At 46.5% G+C, this 22,840-nt stretch overlaps 1 protein-coding gene across 8 annotated transcripts; it reads left to right on the forward strand.

Moving 5' to 3' along the window:
• Nucleotides 1–2,108: 2,108 nt before the first annotated feature.
• On the forward strand, nucleotides 2,109–21,393 carry CCHCR1 (coiled-coil alpha-helical rod protein 1). 8 transcript variants are annotated; one of them, XM_061619253.1, is made up of 18 exons: nucleotides 2,109–2,175; nucleotides 2,925–3,069; nucleotides 4,939–5,143; nucleotides 6,026–6,536; nucleotides 6,863–7,005; nucleotides 7,085–7,205; nucleotides 8,278–8,388; nucleotides 9,178–9,327; nucleotides 11,901–12,011; nucleotides 12,310–12,416; nucleotides 13,893–14,005; nucleotides 17,060–17,138; nucleotides 17,683–17,813; nucleotides 18,180–18,389; nucleotides 19,456–19,557; nucleotides 20,228–20,379; nucleotides 20,451–20,562; nucleotides 21,199–21,393. In XM_061619253.1, exons 2-18 carry the CDS (start codon nucleotides 3,000–3,002, stop codon nucleotides 21,297–21,299), a joined length of 2,529 nt encoding a protein of 842 aa, XP_061475237.1. In that variant the 5' UTR covers nucleotides 2,109–2,175; nucleotides 2,925–2,999; the 3' UTR covers nucleotides 21,300–21,393. The 8 variants fall into 8 exon arrangements, with proteins under 8 accessions (XP_061475237.1, XP_061475240.1, XP_061475235.1 ...); XM_061619256.1 differs by having other exon boundaries at nucleotides 2,115–2,175; nucleotides 2,983–3,069; XM_061619251.1 differs by lacking the exon at nucleotides 2,109–2,175 and adding an exon at nucleotides 2,187–2,785.
• The last annotated feature ends 1,447 nt before the right edge of the window (nucleotides 21,394–22,840 follow it).

A 22,840-nucleotide genomic window follows, 5' to 3' on the forward strand; every position in this document is an offset into this window, starting at 1 on the left:
AGCGTCTGGGTGATTGAAGATATAAATGAGAGAATGACAGTTGGAGGTTGGTTGGTTGTTGTTGGTTCTGGGTTTTGGAGGGGAGGATTTGTGTTTAGGCAGGTAATGAGGCAGGTTTTAGGACTAAGATATATAAAGATAAAACTATTATATGTAACCACATGCATGTTGACTGAACTGAAAGTAATCTTGTTTATTCCTTGTGTTATTAAATAAATAGTTTGGTTTAACAACACGCCTGATCCTTGGCTGGGATATTACAGACCAGAAGGGTGGGCAGAGCAAATACCAAAGCTGGGAACAGTCTCAATGGTGGCAGCGGTGAAGGGATAGTGTAACAGGAGCAGATATCCAAAGCAACCCAGGGCTGTAATCTTTAAAGGCAGAAAGATACAGGGGGGTTGTGACCTGTAAGTGCACCCAGACACTACGTAGCAATCTGTGGAGGAGACTAAGGCACAGTCCCAGGGCAGTATTGCGTTACAGAGTGTCAGGTGGTGGGTGGCGCCTGAGACCTGTGCTGGGGCCAGCGGTGAGAGATCCATTATGAGACTAGACCCTGAGTTAGGGGTCTGACAGTAATATGCTGACAGAGTCCCACTCCTGTCAGCAATTGTGCTGCAGCATTCTGCGCTAACTACAGTTTCTGGACCAAGCACAACAGTAGGCCCACATGGAGTGCATTGCAGTAATCCACTCACTGTAGTTCAGCAACGGCTGCAGCTGTCATACCAGCCATAGCTGATCAAAGGTGCTGTTAGCCTCCGAGGCCATCTGGGCCTCCAGAGACAAAGCTGAATCCAAAAGCACTCCCTGCTCCTTTAGAGGGAGTGCAACCCCATCCATAGCAGGCAACTGGCCAGTCCTCAGACACAGGAACCACTCACCCACAGCACCTCTGTCTTGCCAGGAACAGATTCAAGCTCAGTCTTTTTTCCCTCATTCAACCCACCTCTGTATCCGGGGTACAGGTTTTTATGATGTTTTTATTGCTTCATGATGTTTCATAGGAAGCAATTTATAAATGAAATGGAATAGACTATTTTCTTTTAAAGGGGAAAGGGCAGAACACCTGTCACAGAGAGGTCCCAAAGGAATCAGCTTTATTTATTTGATGTAACATTTTGTCCTGCTCTTTTAGTGCCCATGCACCACTTTCTAGCCCAAAAGATGTTTCCCTACTTTCTGCCTGTCTACAGTGGAAGGAGGCACCATGCCACATGAGTCATATTTAAGAAACGCCAACTCGCATAACAATTTATGCTGGACACCCCTGCTATATGATAAGAGATGCCACTGGTTCCTCAGTTCTGTAAGCCGAACGTGTAAGAGGAATTTAGTACACTCGGAGCCAAAATCGTCGGGGATTTGGTAAGAAATCATGCTCAAAGAGCACGGCTGCTCCTTCCCGCCCTCATCACCTTGGCAGGGTCGCTTTTTTTAACAGCTGCAGTGCAGCCCGGAGATACGGTGACGAGGCAAACTTCGCTTGCTGAATTTTTGCCTGCATTGATGCAACTGTTAAAGGCACAGAAACTGAACTTCTGCCAGGATTTAAACAAAAACCGTTCTAGTCCATATGGAAGGAAAATTGCAACACTTAATAGGATGAAGATAAGGAAAGTCAAGGAGCTGGTTACACACATTTCCAAGAAGAGCAATTCCCCCTCCACAACGCTGCAAAAAGTAAACTTTCTACAGCCAAAGGTCAATGAAACGGCCGGGGAGAAGGGGGGAAAAGTCCAAGCTTCAGCTCAGTTTGCAACATTTGATACAGAAACATTTTTAAAAGCTTTTGGAACAGGCAGAAAGGCGCTCAAGCCAGTGACGCAGCTTCCTGATTGGACAGTTTAGGACTTTCTTTTCTATCCGCGATATTAGCCGTGGTTGCTAAGAAACGGATAGAAGCGTCTCAGTACGGCGATCCGATTGGAAAGTATTACTTAACCATAGGGTTCCCTGGTTAGCTGACTTAACAATGGGTGGGACGATTCACTTTTACGTCAGTTTTTGCCCCGCCTATTTCGTGCTCACTTCTTTTATGCCCCCTCGTTCCGTTTTGATTGGTTTAGCGCTTGCAGGTAGGCGTGGCTAGTATTCATTTCCTTGCAGTACGCTCGCCCTCCCTTCTCGGCTTTGGAGTCTTACCTCGCGCATGAGCAGTCTGGACTCCAGGTCGGTGGGTGGAACGTTAGTGACCGTTGGCTGAGGTTTTGAGAGGACGGGGGCAGCACGCCCACAGTCCTACTGGTGACGAATTAGGGCACAACGGCTAGAAGAAAGGGAGGATCTAGGAAGCAGCTAATAAAGGAAAATGGGGTTCCAGTGGCCCGCTGGTAGAAGGAAAGCGAGGATGTGCGGAACAGTAACAAAGAAGCAGATTGCTGTACTCAGGAATTGATCAGTGGGGTGGGGATTGCTTATAGTTGACAACTGTTTTTTTCCTGCTAGGGCTGCTGTGCCTGATTTTACAGCTGTCTGTGACAAGTAGAAGTTAAACCTGGGGAAGCGTTGTATTCATCAGTGTTGGGAAAAGTTCACCTGCACAGTTTTCCCATTCTCGTTAAGCTATGGGGTGCACAGGAGCTCTGCCAGGGTGAAAAAACAAACCCCTTAGGGCTGGCCAGTTGGACACTAAGCATGCTAGTGAATGGCAAAATAAGCGAGTGAGCAAGGCCTATTTATTTATTCATATACCACCTAATGCCAAAATAGGCTATCTTGATGACAGTAGTAGGTTCTAAGGGGTGGCCGCTGATTCCATGAGAACGAATAAAAAAAACTTGTAAGTTTTTTAAACTTCTCAGATATTGTTATATATTTGTGCTGTAATATATTGTTATTACTGTAGGGCCTTAGAGAGAGAGCTATTATAATCCTTTGTGATTATTATTTTATATGACTTGGACCTGCTGTTTTACAAGGGGATGCAAGCTTGAATATGTCCAACAGGATGAAGTAGACGTTTCTGTATCTTTGAAGGACTGTGACTTGGGACCATGGACAGAAGGAATGATTCAGACAGACAGCTGAACCCCCCTGCTGCCTTTAGAGGTCCAAGGCCCATTGGTAAAAAAACCCAGTAAATTTATTATCTAATTCCTATACATGCTGCCTTTGTTAATATTTATTGTCTGCTTATGTTTCAAAGATAGCCTACTCACAGTTACGTGGCAGACTCTAGACTGGGCACCTCAAAAGTGTCCATATGTGGGACTGCCTTTGAAGACTGACCAGAAGTCTTGGTTAGTAAAAAGGGCAGCTGCTAAGTTGCTCCCTAAGACCAGCCATGGAGGACTTATCTTGCCAGTTCTTAAACAATGAAGCCGTGGTTGCTGGTCTGTTGCTGGTCACAATTTGAAGTGATGGTTGTTGCCTATCAAGCCCTAAATGGCTTGTCACTTGGCTACCTGAAGGGTTGCCTTCTGTTACAAGAATTTGCCCAAACCTTTATCTGAGGTGAGTCACACCATGTTATGAAGTTAGGCAGAACATAACTGAAGAGGAGGGATAGAGGAGAAATCTGATTCAGTCTGCATTTAAAGCTGGATTTACCAAATTTGCACTTTCTGCGAGAACTGAAACACAGCCATCCTTCAAAATTTGCCCTTATCCCAATTTTGTGATGCAGTTCTCCAGCCAAGCTATGTTTACAAAAATGTCTTATATTAAGATAAATTGCTTGCAAAAATCTATACATTAGTCAAAACTGCATACAAAAATGTATTTATTAGGAGAAATTCACACTAAAATGCTGAAGAATTTTCATGAGGATTTTTTTAAAGCAAATAGCTGCAGAAATGTGGAGAACTGAATTTAACATTAGAAAAATTACAAATGGAGAGAACCGAAATTGAGACATCATTCCATCCCTACTGAAGAGAGGGTTATTCTAGCACGGTCAAACTGATCTCTCTTCCCCCCCCCATCCTTTTCCATTGTATTTCTTGTGTCTTTTTACTTTGTAAGCCCAATGGGAGGGCCAGTGTCTCATGTTCATTTATGAACAGCGGCTACCACCAGCACTGTATCCAAGTTTAGTCTGATATGAACTGCTTTGGGAAGCAATTGTTGTCTGACAACTACTGTGATTTAAAAACCTAACAAGAATTGGGCCCTAAATTTAGACCGCCTGTATACATTTTTTCATAGTATGTTTTAACATGAAGGATTTTTCAATTAGTTTCAGTAGCTGGGCCTCTAAGAGCAGTTCGATCTGCAAACACTGACAGGAGATAATGTTTACATGCTAGTGCAAAGCTTCACCTGTTGATTTCTGCAAATCAGGCTGCTGTTAGGACAAAACAAGCCAAGCCATCTCTCTTTTCTTTTTCCCTTTCTAGTCTCCTGTTAATTCTAATGTACGGTAATGATATCTTCTAAGACCAAGCATGTTTTGTTTTTCACATTGCCATGTCTGCATGTGCATAGGTAAATATACATATGGTATAAGAGCTCTGATATTGTTAAATAATGTTTTGTATTCCTCCCCCATGTATGATGTAGATTTGGCTTGGAACGTTTTGGTTATTATCTTGTGTGCAAAAATTAGGCTCCCATATACCCCTTTCTTACTAGTACTCCTGATTCTCTATTTGGTAAGAGTCTGACCTAAGTTTGCCCATCCCACTCTTCTGAGAGGTGTGCTGGAGCCATCATTGTAAGTGGTGTAAAGCTGGTTGCTGATTTTGTCTTCTGCGTGGCCTCATTGTGTGATTTCTGACTCCAATTCCCACTTCTTTGCAGTTGCTGATTATATCTGCTGAGAATCAGGGTTAGCTTTGCACAACTCATGACAGAATGGACACCATTTATGTTGATCTGTAATCTGCATCTCTCTCTTCTAAGTTGTTTCCTTCCAGTGGCAGTTTTCCAGTTCTTAAACTCTGTGCTGTATTTTAAGGGGCTAGTTGTTATCAGCTGTCATTTCTTCCTTAGGACCAAGGGGGTTGATGCCACCTTCACATTTCCAGAGCCGGTCAGCACCACCTCTAGCTGTGCCTGCTGCAGTGCCCTGGGGTGCCCCTCTTCTTCCTAACTTGGAGGCAGCTGAACTCAAACGAGAAAACCAGCGACTGAAGGATGAACTCCACAGATGGGCCACAGAGGGAGCCAAAAGAGAAGAATCTGGAACCAGAGCCAGGTGAAATGGCTGTGGGTTCATTCCTTTTTCCCTGATCCATTTGACCATGCGCTAGTCAAAGATGAGAATGATTTTATAAAATGTATAGACCACAATTTTAAAACCTTAAAAATCTCTCCAGCGGTTCACATAATATAGTGTGAAATATTTATTTTTAAAATACATATAAAACCAACAGAACTTAAATACATGCATAATTACCAGGATTCAAATTCCCACATAGCCATGAAGCTCACTGGGTGACCTTGGGCCAGTCACTGCCTCTCAGCCTCATGAAAACCCTATTCATAGGGTCGCCATAAGTCGGAATTGACTTGAAGGCTGTACATTTACATTATCAGGTGGTACTCAATGAAATAGTTGTGCACATGCGAGGATTTTTTCCCCTGCGTGCGCCCTACACCATTCCCAAATCTGATCCGGAGCGTTGGGGGGAAATCTTGGAACAGATTTAGAGGGGGTGCAGTGGAGGAGAAGGGAAGAATGTTCTGTTGCACAGAAGGAATCCTTATGCTGACAGAACATTCACCTTAGTGCTATGTTGAATACAACCTATTGTTATTTATTTTATTTCTGAATCTCTTCCTGTAAGGAAATAAATAACAATAGTTGTATTCAATGTAGCACTAAGGCGAATGTACGATGAATGCTGTGAACACCTTCCCCTAGGCACATTGTCCCCCAACTTTGCTCTGTTCACCATATCGCTCTGGTATTCTTCCCCGTTTGCCTGGGAACCACCTTGTATGTTGTGGAGATCAGCGGCCCTTAGACAGAAAACATCCTGGAATCCATTGCCTGTACTCTTGAACTAGCAGGACCTAGAACGGTACCCCCTGGAGGTAGGAGAACTTTCTGACACCTTTCTTCTTTGTATCACAGGTCATTGGATAGAGAAGCTGAGCCCTCAAATGTGTGTCACACCTTGGCCATGTCCCAACAGGCTGAGATCATCTCTCACCAGCTGCACGAGATCCAGCGGTTAGAGGCTGAGCTAGCCACTGTTCGAGTTGCCTCAGCCCAGCAGGAGGCAGCAGCGGCCAGTCGGGAAAAGACCCTCTCTTGCCTTCAGAGTGAGTTTGCAGAGCTCAAGAACCAGAGTGAGGCAGAAGCTGCTGGCTTGAAGGCAGAGCTAGAGGAAGTCAGAAGGAGCAGCAAACTGGAGACTGAGACTCTCGGGCAAGAGCTGGAGGAGCTTAAGAGGCGGAGGCAGTTGGAAGCTGATTCTCTGAGGGAGGAGCTGGAGCTGACCAAGGAAAGGTATGGCCATGAACTTGGACTGGCCCGAAGAGAGCTGCAGGGGGTGCTTGAAGAAGCAGAAGCTGAGCGAAAGAGGCAAGAGCAGAGGGTGCGGGAGTGCCTACAGACAGCGCTCAGGGAGCACCAGGCAGAGGTAAGTCTTCAAAGGAAAGCATTCTGAAGGAAAAGGTTGTTTTGAGAGGGCATAGAATAAAATGGCTTGCAATAGGACCTCTGGTAGACAACTCTAGGCCAGGGATGAGGAACCAGTGGCCCATAGATGTTGGACCTCAGTTCCCATCCGCCCCAGCCAGCACAGCCAGTGGGTCGAGGTGATGGGCATTGTAGCCCAGCAAAATCCAGAGTGCCACAGGTTGCCCATCCTTGCTCTAGATTTTCCTGGAGAATGAGAAATTTGGTGTATACTAATAGGAGGAGGCTGACTGCCTGAACTCTAGTCTCTTCCCCTCTTTCCCACAGTTGTCCAGACTCTCTGAAGTCCATGGGACTGAACTTGCATCCCTGAAGCATCAACTCTGTGCGCTCAAACAGGATTTGGAAGCTCAGCATAAGGAGGCTGTCCAATTAAGGGAAAAGAAGGATGTTCTGCAGACCCAACTCAGGTGTGCCCCATTCCCCCAAGGGCCTCCTAGACTTGTCTCCAGGCTATGCCCAAAGCAACCTCTTGTTTTTCTCCTCCAGTGCAGCTGAGGCAGAGCTCACTTCCCAGAATGCATTGCTGCTGCAGCTGAAGACCTACGTTGGGGAACAGGAGTCAAAGCAACCCAGTTCTGAGCAGGAACAACTGATAAGGAGAGTGCAGGTGAGATCTAGGGAGCTTCCAGACAGGGTTGATGTAGCGTATCTAACTTTCTGTTGTGCTTTAAGCTGCAAGTGGCATACAGACTTCTGGAATCCAAATAAACATTCTATAACCAACTAGGCAAGTCCCCCTTTCTTTAGCCCCAGATTTTTTGGGGGGCGGGGAGGTCGTTGGGAACATAGTGTGGAGAGAGATTAAATATTCCCTCCCACATTGTTGAAATCCCAGTTGTGATTGCCCTCCCTGCTGAACTTGCAATGGGGATGGGAGAACAGCAATGCTATTTGGAAAGGCAAGGAGCAAAGCAGGAGTGGGGAACAGGGTCCGCCCAGGTGGGTGGGGACTATATAGCTGTCAATCACTTGATGTGACACAAGCTCTAAGTTTATCTCACTTTGAACTTGCGGTAAGCGCTGGTCAGCTGATTGTTCCTTGGCAAGTGAGGCTTGCTGTAAAAGCCAGTCAGGAGCGCATTTTAAGATGTCCAATTGTTCCTTTGTAGCTGCAGCTTTGCCTGACTTACACCTGGCATTGCGTATAACATCAGGTGTGGGGCAGGTGAGCATGGTTTGGGGAAAATGGCCTTGCAGGCTAAATTATGCGGGGCCCATGCTGGAGGTTCCCCACTGCTGGGTTAAAGTGATAAAGCTGATTCCTAGAGAGAAGAGAGAGACCAGAAAGAATGAATGGTTAGAGCAATCCATACAGGCAATAACTGAATAACTTACTGAACAGGTGCATGATGGTCCACCTATAGCTGGGGAAATTATGCAAACTGTTCTGTTGTGTTAAAAAAAAAGTCATGTTTTCTGAGCTCTGGATAAAAAAAGGGGGGGAAAGCTGAATAGAAAAACGTGGGAACAGGTTATTTTGTTAATCATGTCATGCAGATGCTCCATAAAAAGTATGACTGTTCCACAGAAAATACCTGGTGTGGAAACAGCCCTGGAAAGGAAAAAGCACACAGGCCCTGAAATAGCAGGGCTCCTTTTCTTCTGCATGGATTTCTGGGTATGCAACAATTCCCCCACCTTTCCTGCAGTGGCTAAACCCTGCTTTCCTCCTATTTCAGCAACTGGAAGATGAGAATGATGCCTTGAAAATTACAGCTGAGCTGTTGCAGGTTCGCCTAACTTCTCTCAGTGATATTCTGACACTACAGGAGACGGAACTCTGCAAGAAGGTAGCTACATTTGAGGACACGGGGGTTGGTACCATTCCCTTAGGACAGATTAGTGGATAATAGTTACCTTGCTGATGCCAAAGGACACATGATTGCCAACTGTTAAATATAACAATTTTTGATGAACAGAGCATTGCCCACCCTCGAAAAGTTCATTGCAGGATAGCATTTCCCAAAATGTAGCACACTTTCTTCTCAGTGTTATTTGGAGGCCCTTTGATGACGGGGTGGCCAACCTGTGGCTCCCCTGATGTTGCTGAATTCTAGGCAACATAGCCAACGATCGGGGATGATGGCAGTTGCAGTACGACAGCATTTGGAGGGCTGCATATTTCCCAACTCTGCTTTATAATCTATAATCCTTATAAGAAGTATCTTTTCTGCCCTTTCCCTGGACGAAGAGCCAGAGCAGAAAATGACGCATGGAGCATGTCTGCCCTACAAACTGAAATAGGTTTTAAATCCACTTTACAGCCATAGCGGGTTGGAGAAAATGGTTCTACCCCAGCTTTTGCCCTGACTTGCTAGTTCTCTGTGCACATGGATTTTTTTTTTCCGCGGGGGAGAATTCTATCAGGCAAGCCCTTCTCTGCAATTAGAAGCTGTACAGTCCACACGCAGGTTTGTCACTTGAACTGCTTTTTGTAAAAACGAGGCCTTGGCTTTTTCTGGGTCTCACCAGCGGCACAGGTCCTCTTTGGGTTTGCACTGCAGTCATTTCCAGAGCAACTGCAATGGTGACGGGCACCGAATGCATAGGATGGTTTCTTTCATGTCTGACCCTCTCAGGTGCAGCTCCAGGACCCTCTTCAGCCTGAGTCATCTCGGAAACTTCAGTCCTTGCTGACCCGGTGGCGGGAGAAAGTCTTTTCCCTCCTGGTGCTGCTGAAATCTCAGGAGCTCAGCCACAGGGATGCCACTAAACAGCTAGAAAGGAAGGTATGTGCTTGGATTGAGGGAGGGGGCTCTGGTGGGTTAGAGCAGGGAGAACTTGAAAGCCCAAAAATTCACTGGAAATGGAGTGGGGTAGAGCATGAGAATTGTGGGTTCTCCAAGAAGGAGAAGGGAGAGAAGGGACTGAGATAGAAGAATTGGATTCTCCAATGGTGGTGGGGTTCCTGTGAGAGGGTCTGGCTCAGTGTGATTAGGAACCACTGGCCTGCAGACTTCATTATGTGACTCATGAGGCCATTTCCCCCAAAACTGTGTCTGCCTGCCCTGCACCTGACATTATATAAGGTGTTACAGCTGCAAAGGATCAATCAGGAGTCTTTAAGTGTGCTCCGATTTGTTCTTTGGCAAGAGAGACATGCTGTGAGCACTGAGCAGGTGAGTGGCACTGACAACAAGCCTCACAGGGATTGGCTGCACTGAGGAGTAGTGAATCCCTCTAGTGCTGCTGATTTCCTGCTTTCAGCAGCGAACTTTTGCAACCCAGTTTGAGTTCAATCCGGGATGCAAGGGAAGAAAGGAAAGAATTAGGAGCGCATTTAGTGTGTGCTCCCAATTCTTTCCATTGAAGTTGAGTCACCTGATGTCATAGTGATGTTAGGTAACTGACAGGTGAGCGGCTCCACCCATCTGTCAAAATGGCCTGCAGGAGGTGTGAGAGCTCAGGATCTGGCCCATCAGCCAGATCCTATTCTTCATCACTGGTCTAACTGGATGGAAAGGAGAAAGCACTTGACGACATAATGCAGGAACCCATGGGTTAATGCAAGGATGAGATGTGTGTATCAGGAAATCCTCTGTCCATATCTTTCCTCTGTCATAATCTCCTTAGGTGGCATTAGGCAAGCCGCTTTCTCTTGGCCTCATTTTCCTCACCAGCAGTATGGGGAATTATAATACTTACCTTAAAGGGTTGTTGTGAGTTTTACAGCGCTATATAAATGTTAAATAGTACAGCCTTGTAAATAAGCCCTCAAAAGTTACTAGGCTGCTAAAAGGCTTGAAGCCTATGGATTCATGCTGGCTGTGGAGGAATCTGGAAATTAAGATTTCTAGCCCTTAGCAGGCTATTGTAAAAAAGAAAAGAAAAAAGAAAAAGGCTTCTACCTACTGGACTGTGAGAAGAGGGATGGATCCTCCAGAAACCTGCTGCATTTCCGTGCTGGTTGCAGAGGAAACCAAGCAGATTAGCAAGTCCGCTCCCTTGCCTGTATGGAATTCCTTGTTGCCTGTGGCTACCAGGCAGGTTATTAAATACTGAAGAGCTGAAGTGTTATTAAATACATATATTTCACATATATGCTCATGGGGTCTGAACTGGCGGTGACCGACCAGGAGAGAGACCTTGGGGTTGTAGTGGACAGCACGATGAAAATGTCGACCCAGTGTGCGGCAGCTGTGAAAAAGGCAAATTCCATGCTAGCGATAATTAGGAAAGGTATTGAAAATAAAACAGCCGATATCATCATGCCGTTGTATAAATCTATGGTGCGGCCGCATTTGGAATACTGTGTACAGTTCTGGTCGCCTCATCTCAAAAAGGATATTCTAGAGTTGGAAAAGGTTCAGAAGAGGGCAACCAGAATGATCAAGGGGATGGAGCGACTCCCTTACAAGGAAAGGTTGCAGCATTTGGGGCTTTTTAGTTTAGAGAAAAGGCGGGTCAGAGGAGACATGATAGAAGTGTATAAAATTATGCATGGCATTGAGAAAGTGGATAGAGAAAAGTTCTTCTCCCTCTCTCATAATACTAGAACTCGTGGACATTCAAAGAAGCTGAATGTTGGAAGATTCAGGACAGACAAAAGGAAGTACTTCTTTACTCAGCGCATAGTTAAACTATGGAATTTGCTCCCACAAGATGCAGTAATGGCCACCAGCTTGGACGGCTTTAAAAGAAGATTAGACAAATTCATGGAGGACAGGGCTATCAATGGCTACTAGCCATGATGGCTGTGCTGTGCCACCCTAGTCAGAGGCAGCATGCTTCTGAAAACCAGTTGCCGGAAGCCTCAGGAGGGGAGAGTGTTCTTGCACTCGGGTCCTGCTTGCGGGCTTCCCCCAGGCACCTGGTTGGCCACTGTGAGAACAGGATGCTGGACTAGATGGGCCACTGGCCTGATCCAGCAGGCTCTTCTTATGTTCTTATGAAATGGACTGCCTTCAAGTCAATCCCTACTTATGGCTACCCTATGAATAAGGTTTTCACGGTGAGCGGCATTCAGAGGGGGTTTACCATTGCCTCCCTCTGAGGCTAGTCCTCTCCAGCTGGCTAGGGCCTGCTCAGCTTGCCACAGCTGCACAAGCCAGCCCCTTATTTGTCCGCAACTGCCAGCTGGGAGGCAACTGGGCTCCTTGGAACTATGCAGCTTGCCCACGGCTGCACAGGTGGCAGGGCACGTAACCCCTGAGACACTCACTGTGGGGGTGATCTTTAGCTGGCCCTTTACACCCAGGGGACACGAGCAGGAATTTGAACTCACAGACTCTGGACTCCCAGCCACGCTCTCCTCCCCACTGTTCTATACCAGCTGAGCCAGGCCTTAATTTTCTGCCTGTAGGTAAAAGAGCTAGCAGAAGAAGTGGAGTCCAGAGAACAGAAGGTGGCGCTCTTGCTCCACAGCTTAGAAGACAAGACTGCTGAAGCTAATGTGGAAAGGGTGAGAAATAAGGTAAGCTGTTCTCATACACCCCTAGGCTTGGAGTCCCTTCAGGGAAATAGAATGAGCCTTGGGAAGGTGTGTGCATCAGAGAGGATGGAGAGTATCATCCTCCCCTCCAAATCCAGAATCTCTCAGATTTAAATGGAAGGATAGATTGGAAAGGGGTACACGCCTTTCCCCACTAATACAGGATTAAGAGTCTTTCTGTTCCATGATTTTTGATTCTGAAGGATTGGGGGGATCACTGATTTTAGGGCCCCCCCTTTTCAAGAGGCAGCATTGTTTGGAGTTCTCTCCTTCCTTACAGGCTCTGCAGGCAGAGGCATTGCGCTCGAATGAATTGGCACAGGATCTTCAACGGAGGGCAGAGACGGGTGAAAATGCCATTCGGGACCTGGTGGACTTTGTCAGCAGGTAAAGGCGATGGACAAAGCGAGAGTAGTGGGAGTCCCCCAACTCTGCACAGGACAGGATTGGGGAAATTGTGGCTCTTCCAGATCTTCCTGGCTTGCAACCTGAGTTACCCCTATTTAGCATGGCCAATAGTCAGGGGTGATGGGAGGTGCAGTCCAGCAGTGACTGGAAGGCCACAGGTTTCCCATCCCTGGCATAGAGTTTCCACTTCATTTCATACTCTCTCTGCTGTCTTAGGGTAGAGACGCACTTGTAGTTGTGCTGGTTTGAGTGCATCTCCACCTCTGTTTTCTGAAGTTGGAAACACACGATGCTAGTAAAACTCCACCCCTTTTTACTCCAAAACCTGAGGAAATGCAGCTTCAGTGCATTTCTCCTTGAAATCAGCTTCACACAAAGATAAACACTGTTTGGCAGATCAATTTGTGAGACAGTGATTGGCCCAGTGCTTTGCTGTGGGTGGTTCTAAAAGGTCTGAGATCAACTGCGGGGAAGGGAGATGTGTTCAGCCATGAATAAACACATTTAAACTGAAGTCAGAGAATGTTCTGGCTGCTTTTGAAGCAGCTAATATGTCTGCAGCCACTACCTTTTCCTAACATGGGTCACTGCTTCCCCCAAACATGTTAAAACATCCCCCTCCTGCCCTACTACCTGACTCGCTCTCCTATCCCATCTCTGTCCTGTTCCCCCTTTGCCAGTATCTCTTGTCCCTATCAGCAGAATCGGCTGCCCGTTTGTGTTTGGTTCAGTGCCAATTGATCTGGAGATGCTGCATAGTTATAGCAGGTTATTAAAACCCAAGTGACCCGAGAGCCAAATTTCCTACGCTGCAGGTACTTTGGACTGATAGCCATATCTTCCTTCAGGAGTAAGGAACTTATGGCCCCCGTCATCTTTGACCATTGGCCATGCTGGCAGGGTTGATGGGAGATGGAGTCCAGCAACATGGAAGGGTCGCAGCTTCCTCATCCTAGCGTTACTTTTTTGCCAAAAATATCCATTTCATATTAATGTGGTGATCATCCATTTCCCCACGATGTCTACTGAATGTTGCAAAAGCTTTGTTCCCTGGAGTATATCTTAGGGAAATGCTTCAAGAAGGAAGGCGTTCACAGGGTGTCATAAATCCCTATCTATCAGTCAATTCACTCAATTAATAAATCTGTTCAAAATGCATCCCGATTAATTGGGCAACACACTTCTTAAAATTTAATTGTATCTGTGGTTTAAAAAAAACAAGGGCGCAGACTGTCTCTTCCAAGATGGTGCCTGCCTTCTCCCTATGAGGAAAGATATGAGTGCTGAGGGCCCCCTATTGGGGATCCCAAATAACCCAAGAAGGCCTGGCCATGTCTTTGACACCTCTAATTTGTCTTCCTGCTCCCTAAGCAATCTTGCTTCTTGGCAGACTCTCATCGAGTGATCTTTGCTCAATTTAATGTCCAAATTGAGATGCTGTCTTCTGCTCTGTAGGTTAAACCAGCAGCTGATGGGACAGGAAGATGCATGGAGAGCAGCCTTGTCACGTCTTGCGGGGTTGGGAAACCGAGTTGCTTTTGCAGCCAAGAGAGTCGACACCATCCAAGGTAATAGTGGCAAGCCATTGCGCAGTCTAGGCATTACACAGTCTTGGTTGCGACACCCAGATCTTGATCTTCTTACCTGGCACAGCTCTTCCCAAACCAGACCCAACGACTTCCATATGACTAGTGTCAATGATATAATATCTTTACAATGGATTTTGTTTTTAAGTCAATATTTTGCCCTCATAGTGGTGGATGTACATTTTACAATATGAAGATGGCATTAGCTCAGTTTGGTTGTAACTCTAAGCCAAACCATGGTTTAGTGTAAACGTGGAATCCCGGAGAGAAAACTGCACTCCTTCAGTCCTCCTGTTGCTTCTCTGCTGTGAGTTAAACCAGGATTTGGTTTAACGTGTTGTTGGAACCAGGCCTCGTGGTTTCTTTCACTCCAGACAAACCATGTACTGCAACCAAGGTTTATACCCCAAGGATCCAAATGTTTGCACTAAGCTCTGTGTTATGTGCAAACTGGGCCATTCTATGCTGAAGGCATGTAGTATTTGGGGATGAAATATCTGTGTCCCTCAAGGCTGGCTGTATCATTAAGGCAAAGTAAGGCAGCTGCCTTGGGTAGTGGATGGTGGGATACGTGGGGTAGAGGGCAGTGGCTCAAGTTCCCCTGACAGTGTCTCTATTAGGGGACAGAGCTTGGTATGCAGTGTGGCTTGCCCTGCACTCCCCAAGCTAGCTTGTATCCTCAGGTGCAGTGGAGGACACTGTCCCAGCACCAGGGTTAACATTCAACTGTCAATCTGTTGAGCTTCTATACACGGGGTGGGGGAGCAATCTTGTTTTTTGCCTCAGACAGCAAAACGCCTTGGGCCAGCCCTGCTCCCAGTGATTTTCTGTATCTCTCTCCTGGCTTCATTTAAACAAAAATGTGTATTGAATTTTATAACTACAATAGAAACGCTAATGTAGATGGAGATAACTCATTTACACTTTATGTTCCGTTATGTAAATGAATTTCACAACAGTTGAAGCAGATTCCTTTTCATCATTGCCACATGTTGCCCTTTTAACAGAATCTCCCCTCCCAACATACCAGACATTCTTCAGGTAATTCCCAGAGATCCACAGACAACCCCACCTCCTCCTGATGGCTTATCTGCATCCATGGACTAACAGCCCAATCTTATGCTGTGCTGTGCATATTTTATGTTTAAGTGGAAATTAAGTCACATTGAGTTCAATGGACTTCATGTCTGAGTAAGTGTGACTAAGATTCTCCCCCACCCCAGTCCCATTTCTTTCAACATGGCTGCCTGAAATATTAGGCCAGAGCTATGACTCTGTGTGCACTCTGCGTGCACTCTGCTCAGGAGCAATGGGACTTACTTCAAATACATACTTAGGCTGTTAAAGACATTTCCAATCTCTAGGGAATTGTAATTCTGTTGGCAGCTGTACTGGCTCCTAATAGGGGTCATTACGTCTTCACTAAGCTACATTAAAATCATGATAGTTAAATTGGCGTAGAACAGATCCAAATTGGTGTGCCATACATTTCTCTCGGCCACATTCTGGGCAACCTTCCAGGGGCCACAATCCTTGGTGGGCAGGGCCAGAGGCAAAAGTGGGCAGAGCAATGAATGTAAACGTAACCTTTGTATGGTAAGCTAGTTTTTACTCACACACCCCATCCTCCATCCAGGGAAGCAACAAGCATTATCCAAATTCAAGGACTCATTCTAGCCACACAAAAGCACTCAAGGGGGCTGTGTAGCAGGGCCAGTGAGGGATGAGGGTGTGGGGAGAGTCCTAAGGGCCAGATAGAGACTTGGAGAGCCACATTTGGGCCTGAGGTTCCCCACCTCTGCCCTACAGCTTTTTGTCTGCCGGACCTGTTCTTCCCATTGCTGCTACAGCTGTTTATGCCCATCGATTGCCAAACCTTGGCAGTGTGGGGTTCAGCATGAAGCATGCATGTTTTTTGACTGAATATGCAAAAAATGCCCCAACAGCTGTTTCCATTCCTTAATATGCATGCTTTGTTTTGAGGGCTGTACTTGGGATTTCTGTTGCAGACCGTGACCATGCCTCTATTATGACAGACAAGGCTTCAGGGATCTGTGATAATCTGCACTATTAAAAAGTATTAATAAATTCCAAATCACAGAATCAACATGCATCCATTCTTCCCCTCGCCCTGCCAATTCTACATGAAAATAGTGGTCGGTAAATTAGACCACATGTCGCCTTTTTTGCAACATGTTTTCTTTGGATCTTTGGTTCCCCTCCACCTGGCCTTCCAGTAGTTCATTCCAATGGGATAGCAGAAACTCTCCCTGCGGGTCTTGTATGTTCAACAAGACTAGTGCATGCGCACTCTGTATCAGCTGCTGCTGGGCCGTAAACTTCAGTAGAGCCCCCCACTCAATACGCAGGGCTGAGTTTTCAAGTGTTGTAGTGTCTAATCAAAACAAGAAGGATGCTGCAAGGCTCCTGGACCATTTGAATAGCTGTGCAGAAGAGGAGAATTTGGAGCAGCTGAATGCAGCCTGTCAGGCAAGGCTGAGTAAAATGACATCTAAAGAAGCTCACTCCTCTACACAGCTGGTTCTTCTTTCTTGGTTGGAAGCCTTGATGGTTAAAACAAGCTGGAATCGTAGTGTAGGATTGCTTTGATTCATTGTAAGTGGAGAGAGGTGATCCTAGGAGCTATCAAAGGAACTGATTAATTTCACTGGGAAATGTGTGCTTACCAGTAGGATGATCACTTGGACTGTTTCTAGGTTGTTTTCTTCCCACTTAAGTTAAAGTAACTAAACTGTTTTTCAATTGCTTCTCTGAAACGCTAAGGACTTGAATTATGTGGCTAAACTTTAGCACTAGAGATGTAAATGGACTACAGTTCACATCAGCCCCAGCCAGCAAGATCAGTGGTAGGGATGATGGGATCTGTAGTTTTGCAACATTTGGAGGGCCACCTATGCTTGTTTAAGCAGCCAAACTTCTAAAATGAGTTTCTTCTTGCCTAGATAAGATCTTCTCTTGCCTTTTTAAATACCATATGTGCTTGCCAGTGGATAACTGAATCATTTTGGCTTCTAGGGCTGGTGTGCCAGAAATTAGCATTAGCCAGACTTCAGCAAGACGAGAGACCTTGCACCACAAGATCAGACCATGAGAAGTAAGTGTAAAACTCTAGTCCCAGCACAGAGTGAAAGGCAGACTGTTGAGGAGGAGTTGTTGCTTATACTTCTTTTAGTGGATAGGATGCCTTGCAAAATCCAGCTATAACGGTCTTCACCACAAAGTTGTGAGCTTTGGATTCCAGATTTTCTGAGACATAAAGATGGTATTGAAGTGCCAATTCTAAATTCAACACTATCCTTTAAGGCAGTCTAGTTTTGTTAGAACAGAGACAGGGAAAATTGGGAATTAATGCCCCAGGGTTTTCAGCAATGGCATTTCGATTTTGTGTGGTGGAGATGGAAGCCAGGACTCCTAGATCCAAGTCCCTTCTTGTCTAGTCCAACAGCAAAATATCTCATTGAGCCGTTTTGCAAAGACAGGGTTTGATGACCCATGGGAAAAGGGGATCCAGGCAACAACTTGTTGTTTGGCCTGTAAGGCCAGCCAAAATTTGACCCCTGTGCAAAGGTGCAGTTGGAACAATTGAGTTTACAGGGTTACTACTAGACTTCTAATCTCTCTGGCTGCTTCTTCCCCAGGATTCAACCGTCTTATGAAGACCTTCAAGCTGAGTTACAGATGCTGCACGAAGAACGGGACCAACTCTCGATGGAGCTTAAACGTGGGGCACAACTCATAGAGAAGAAAGTGGTGGAAGCGCGCGAGAGAGGTGACTAACTTTAGGCCTAGTTCTCCGTGAGGTGGCAACGCTGTCTTTAATATTTTAGAAATAGTTGGGGACTCACCTTCATGAATCCTCCTCCAAAACAAATTCTTTGCATTTAGAAAACCTAAGACAGGGCGAATGGAGTCAATCTATTCTTTTCCTGGCCATGCTAGTTTTCTTTATGCAGGGAATTTTTAATGGAGGACAATCACATGAGCCACCACCTGAAGTAGTAGTATTCAGACCCAGAACTAGACCCTACTCTCTCAGTGATGGTACCCAGGTGTGGAAAAACAATGGGGAGATGACTGGGGGATACTGGATTGCTGGGCTCTTTCCTGTGTTGACTGTCTCCCCTCTCTCCTACAGCGGAGTCTGAGCTCAAGGACATGAGAGAGACTTCACAGAGCCTGCAGGAGGCGCTAGAGGCAAAGGCATTGGTGGGACAGGCACTGAGGGAGCAGCAGGAGGCTACAGAGAAGCAGCTGGAGGCAGCTTACAGCAACCTACAGAGGAGCGAAGAGGCTGCTGAGAGTCTGAGGCAAGAGCTGGGACAACTAAGAGCGGAGTATGAGAGAGGTATCTTAGGGGCATGCTAAGTTACTCTTTCTGGGGCAGGAATGATTAACTTAAGAGGCGAAGCACGAGAAGCTTTGGAAATAATTGGCTCTTGTTACTTCTCCCCCCCCTTTTCTTTGGCTACCGGAAAACACGCACACGCAAAGTGAAGTGTTTGAGCAGAGTTGCAGCACTCAGGCATATCTATAGGATGAACATATATATGGGTTGGAATGATGTAAGTGCTGCACCACCAACTTACCTTGTGCAAACAAGGTCTCGGGTTAAATGCCCTCAATGAGGCTTGTTGGTTTTAGGGATAGATCCCTTGTTCTTGTTGTGAAAGGTCTCTGGGTTGACTACTGGATCAGTCCAATTCCATCTTGCCTTGCAGCGCACTAAGACAGCAGGTCTGGACCTTACAAAAACCTTTATTGTACAGTCCCTGGTAAGCAGGGAAAACAGGTTTATCTAGCTCAGGTGGGTAACCTTGGGTCCAGGCACCAAATGTGGCCCTTCAGACTCTTCCCAGGCCATAGGCCCTCTGCAGGCCACACCTCTCGCTGGCCCTGCTCCATGCCTTCCTTGGGTACTTTTGCTGGAATGTCTTCTTGAACTGTGAAGGTGTCTCGTTTCCAGAGAGAGAGAGAGGACTGACTGTTACATGACTAACTTCTGCCACATCTGTTGCTTCACCTGACTCTTGCCTCTGGCCACACCCATTTCTTGCATCTCCCCACCCACTATTGCATAATGGCCCATGGAAGGTTGACCAAGAGGGAATATGGTCCTTGGCTTGAAAAAAGGTTCCCCACCCTTTGATCTAGCCACTAATGGGCCACCATACCTGGCTGGAGGGAGGCTGCTTTTGGCTTGGTGAGTGTGGACTTAGCCTTGCATTTTAAAAAATGGAGACCTCATGCTGATCAAATGAAAAAAGGGCAAGAACCATCCACCAAGAGCAGAAACCACTAGGAAATGTGTTGATCCCTGAAATAGTACTGTGGCGAGCAAGGTGTTCAGGGATGTGTGTGTGAGAGAGGGAGGGGACCCTGCCGTTAGTCATTTTCATGCCCCTTCTGCATAGCCCTGCAGGAGAAGGTAACTGAAGTTGAAACACAGCTGCGCAAAGATCTGTCAGAAATGGAGAAAGGACTCAATGACGCACGGAGGGAGCACACCAAGGCAGGTGAGTGGCCCAACAACTACAAACTGAAAGGACCCTTGGGGATGTTTTGGTGCCTGAGACAGAAAATCCAAAAGGAGTCAGTTCTGCCTGCGGTGAAAACATAATATATATTAAATAACAATTTGTGTCAAAGATCTGGCATATGATTCACTCTGCTTCAAGGCAGAGTTAACACTGAGGACCACAGCTCAGTGGTAGAGTATATACTTATTATAGAAAGTCTCAAGTTCAGCTGCTTGCATTTCCATCTAGAAAAAAGATTATTGTCCCTTGTCAGCAGCAGAGCCAGGAACGATCTCTGCCTGAAGTGTCAGAGAGTTGCTGCTGTAGCCCAGTGGTAGACCACCTGCTTTGCATGCAAAGGGCCCCAGGTTCAATCCCAGCATCTCCAGTAGGGCTGGGAAAGATCCCTGTCTGAAACTCTGGAGAGTCACTGCTAGCCAGTGTGGACGGTACTGAGCTGCAGGAACCAAAAGAGTCTGACTCAATATAAGGTAGCTTCCTATGTTCTTAGGACAGTTGGAACCGATGGTCCACTGGATTAGTGGGATCTGCCTCTCTGCATAAAATAGCTTCTGGCCTGCCGCACTGCAGTCTCATGCTCGCCACTCCCAGCTCTGCTTCTTATCCCACTCTGGATCCTCTTCCATCCTGCTTTGTGTGTCTGCAGTGGTTGCCCTCCGCCAAGCTGAGCGCCAGGCAGCAAGAGACAAAGCTCGCAGCAATGAGCTGGCCAAGTTGCAAGAATCCGCCATGCAACAGGAAATAGCACGGCTTGAAGGACACCTGCAGGAGCTTGAGAGGGACAAGAACTTGTTGATGGTACGTTCAAGGAGTGGCTGCCCTGATGGCGACTGCTGCATCCATCAATGTCTGTCTCTTTCCATGCACAGGCTACCTTGAGGCAGGAAGGGCTCTTGGCCCAGCGTCGACAGAATCGGCTGGCAGCAGTCCGGGCCCCAGCAGAATCAACTGGGAACACTGGAACGAAGCCTCCATCTAAAGGTGTAGAATCCTTCTCCTAGTATTCCTGGCTGCTGCTACAATAGACAGGGCTGGCCCAAGACATTTTGTTGTGTTCCCATTCCATTGTGGCTCCCTTCCCATTCCATGTACAAAACCTGGCCAGGCTGGAAATGGAATTTGCTTCAGTATTAGTGATGAGACAGCAGGCTGGCTTAGGAGCAGGCCGCGTGTCAGCCACAGCTCTGTCCTCCAACACACTGCTGATGCTGCTCTCTGCACTCCCGCCCCAAGCATCTGCCACCTGAGGTGACTGTCTCCCTGACAATATTTATTTATTTATTTGATTTATATCCCGCCCTTCCTTCCAGCAGGAGCCCAGGGTGGCAAACAGAAACGCTAAAAACACTAAAAAATAGACCGACTTGGTGTCTCTCCCAACACCACCTGCAGTTGGCAGGTGTGCCGTTTCCCTTCCCACAATCCCTTGCAGTTCTTATGATTGACTCTTATGGTAGCATTCCATTTTCCCCCCTCCTACATGCTTGTGTTGTCCTCTTTACCACCACCATTCGTCCCAAGCAAGCTCCAGGCTGACAGCACCCTACCTCTCACTGGCATCTTCCGCTGGTCACCCTCGCTTCATGCTCTTACAGGCTTTTCTCCCTCTTCCTGCAGAGTCCCTGTTTGCTGTGCTGGATGACCTGCAGGTTCTAGGTGCTGCTATACTGGGTGAAGAGGAAGCAGACCAAGAGAGAGAGGCCAATGCTGACACCTAAGAGCAAATCCTGTTGGTGGGAAGGAAAATCAACTTGGAGAGGCCTGGATGTGGGAATGAACAGAATATTTGTAAATAAAAATTATTTAAATAGGCACTTATCTGAAGCACCCTTTTAAAAACAGAACACTAGTCTCCATGTCGCTGCCTCCCTCATCTCATTCATCTCCCAACCCCGCTAGAATCTTGGTTCATGGCGTCTCTCAAATCATAGTTGTGATGCCTAGCAATACCCTATAGCGGTCAGACTTTAATCACTGCTTTGTTAACACTGTGTCCAGTTTGCTGTTTCTCACTGGGGGCACAGGTTCCATGCTTTTGTGCTAAGCTGCTCGGCAGAAGCCTGACAGGAGCAGGCAGTTGTTGATGTAAACTAGCCACTAGTTTAAAGATTTATTCCTTGCCTTTTGGCCTAATAGAGCCACACAGTGATTTATTATGATTATTATAGTTTATTTCTATCCTGCCTTTTAGCCAAAAGGCCCTCAAGGTGGCTTACAAAAAATAAACACAAATATAGAAATACACATCAATAAAAACAATACAATTTACAAAAATTAAATAAGGTAATAACATTATTAGAAAGCAACAGTTACAACTTCTAATGAAAATACAATAACAAATCACACTTCTTATACTTTCCTAATAAATTCCTAACAATTAGACAATACTAGGTCTTACATCAATATGTTGACATCAAAATATGATACCACTAAGGTGTCCTGGTACTGCATCTGCCAGTCCTAATACAGGAAAAGGAGCAGCAGCAGTCCAACTTCTTGCCAGCATAGATGATGTCCATGGTAAGCAGTACAGTAGGGCCCCGCTTTACGGCGCTTCGCTAATACAGCTGTCTCAATTAGATGCAATTAGACTAAAGCCTCATTCATACGGCGCTTGTTCCGCTTTTACGGCAGTTTTCGGGCATTTTGCACCATTCTATTCAATGAGTTCTGCTTTACAGAGGTTTTTGCTTTACAGCAGGGGTCTGGAATGTAACCCTCCGTATGAGCGGGGCCCTACTGTACTTCAACTTGATCACGGAGATGAAGCGGTTGACATTCTGACTGTCATAGGTCGTTGCAAAGGTGGAAACGACAGGCTGGGAAAGAAAAGAGAAAAGTAGAAGCCTACTCAGTGTGGGTGGGTGTGCCTGTGGGAAAGATGGAACAATGGGCCTGGAGAGGAAAGGGGTGCAGGCCTGCACAGCGTAGATGGATCTGCCTGTGGGGAAGGCCCGGCACTGGAGTTGAAAGTTGGTGCGGGTCCACCATCATGGCCGGGTTGGACAAGGAGAGGCCCAGTGGGGAGGGCTGCAGCAGAAGATGTGGCTCTGGGGCTTTCAAAGGTGAAGGTGGCACAGCTGCCCTTCCACGAAACTGGATAACAAAAACCCCAGCAGGGAGTGCGGTGGCAAGAAAGATGGGGTGGTGGAGATGAGCGGGTGGTGGTCGATAGCTCCGTACCTTTTGAAAATAAAGGTGGCACAACTGTAACTCTGCTCTGCACAGGTCCTGAGTAGCAAAGGTGTTCAAGATAAAG

Source organism: Rhineura floridana, chromosome 3 (genome assembly GCF_030035675.1).
Source record: "Rhineura floridana isolate rRhiFlo1 chromosome 3, rRhiFlo1.hap2, whole genome shotgun sequence".
Lineage (NCBI taxonomy): Eukaryota > Metazoa > Chordata > Lepidosauria > Squamata > Rhineuridae > Rhineura > Rhineura floridana.

What these genes read in the sequence shown, in the direction of transcription:
- CCHCR1 (XM_061619253.1), top strand. Translation starts at nt 3,000, where the DNA reads ATGGACAGAAGGAATGATTCAGACAGACAGCTGAACCCCCCTGCTGCC. An exon ending in TCAGGGAGCACCAGGCAGAG is followed by an intron (nt 6,537 to 6,862) that starts GTAAGTCTTCAA and finishes TCTTTCCCACAG; the next exon opens with TTGTCCAGACTCTCTGAAGT. An exon ending in GTTCTGCAGACCCAACTCAG is followed by an intron (nt 7,006 to 7,084) that starts GTGTGCCCCATT and finishes TTTCTCCTCCAG; the next exon opens with TGCAGCTGAGGCAGAGCTCA.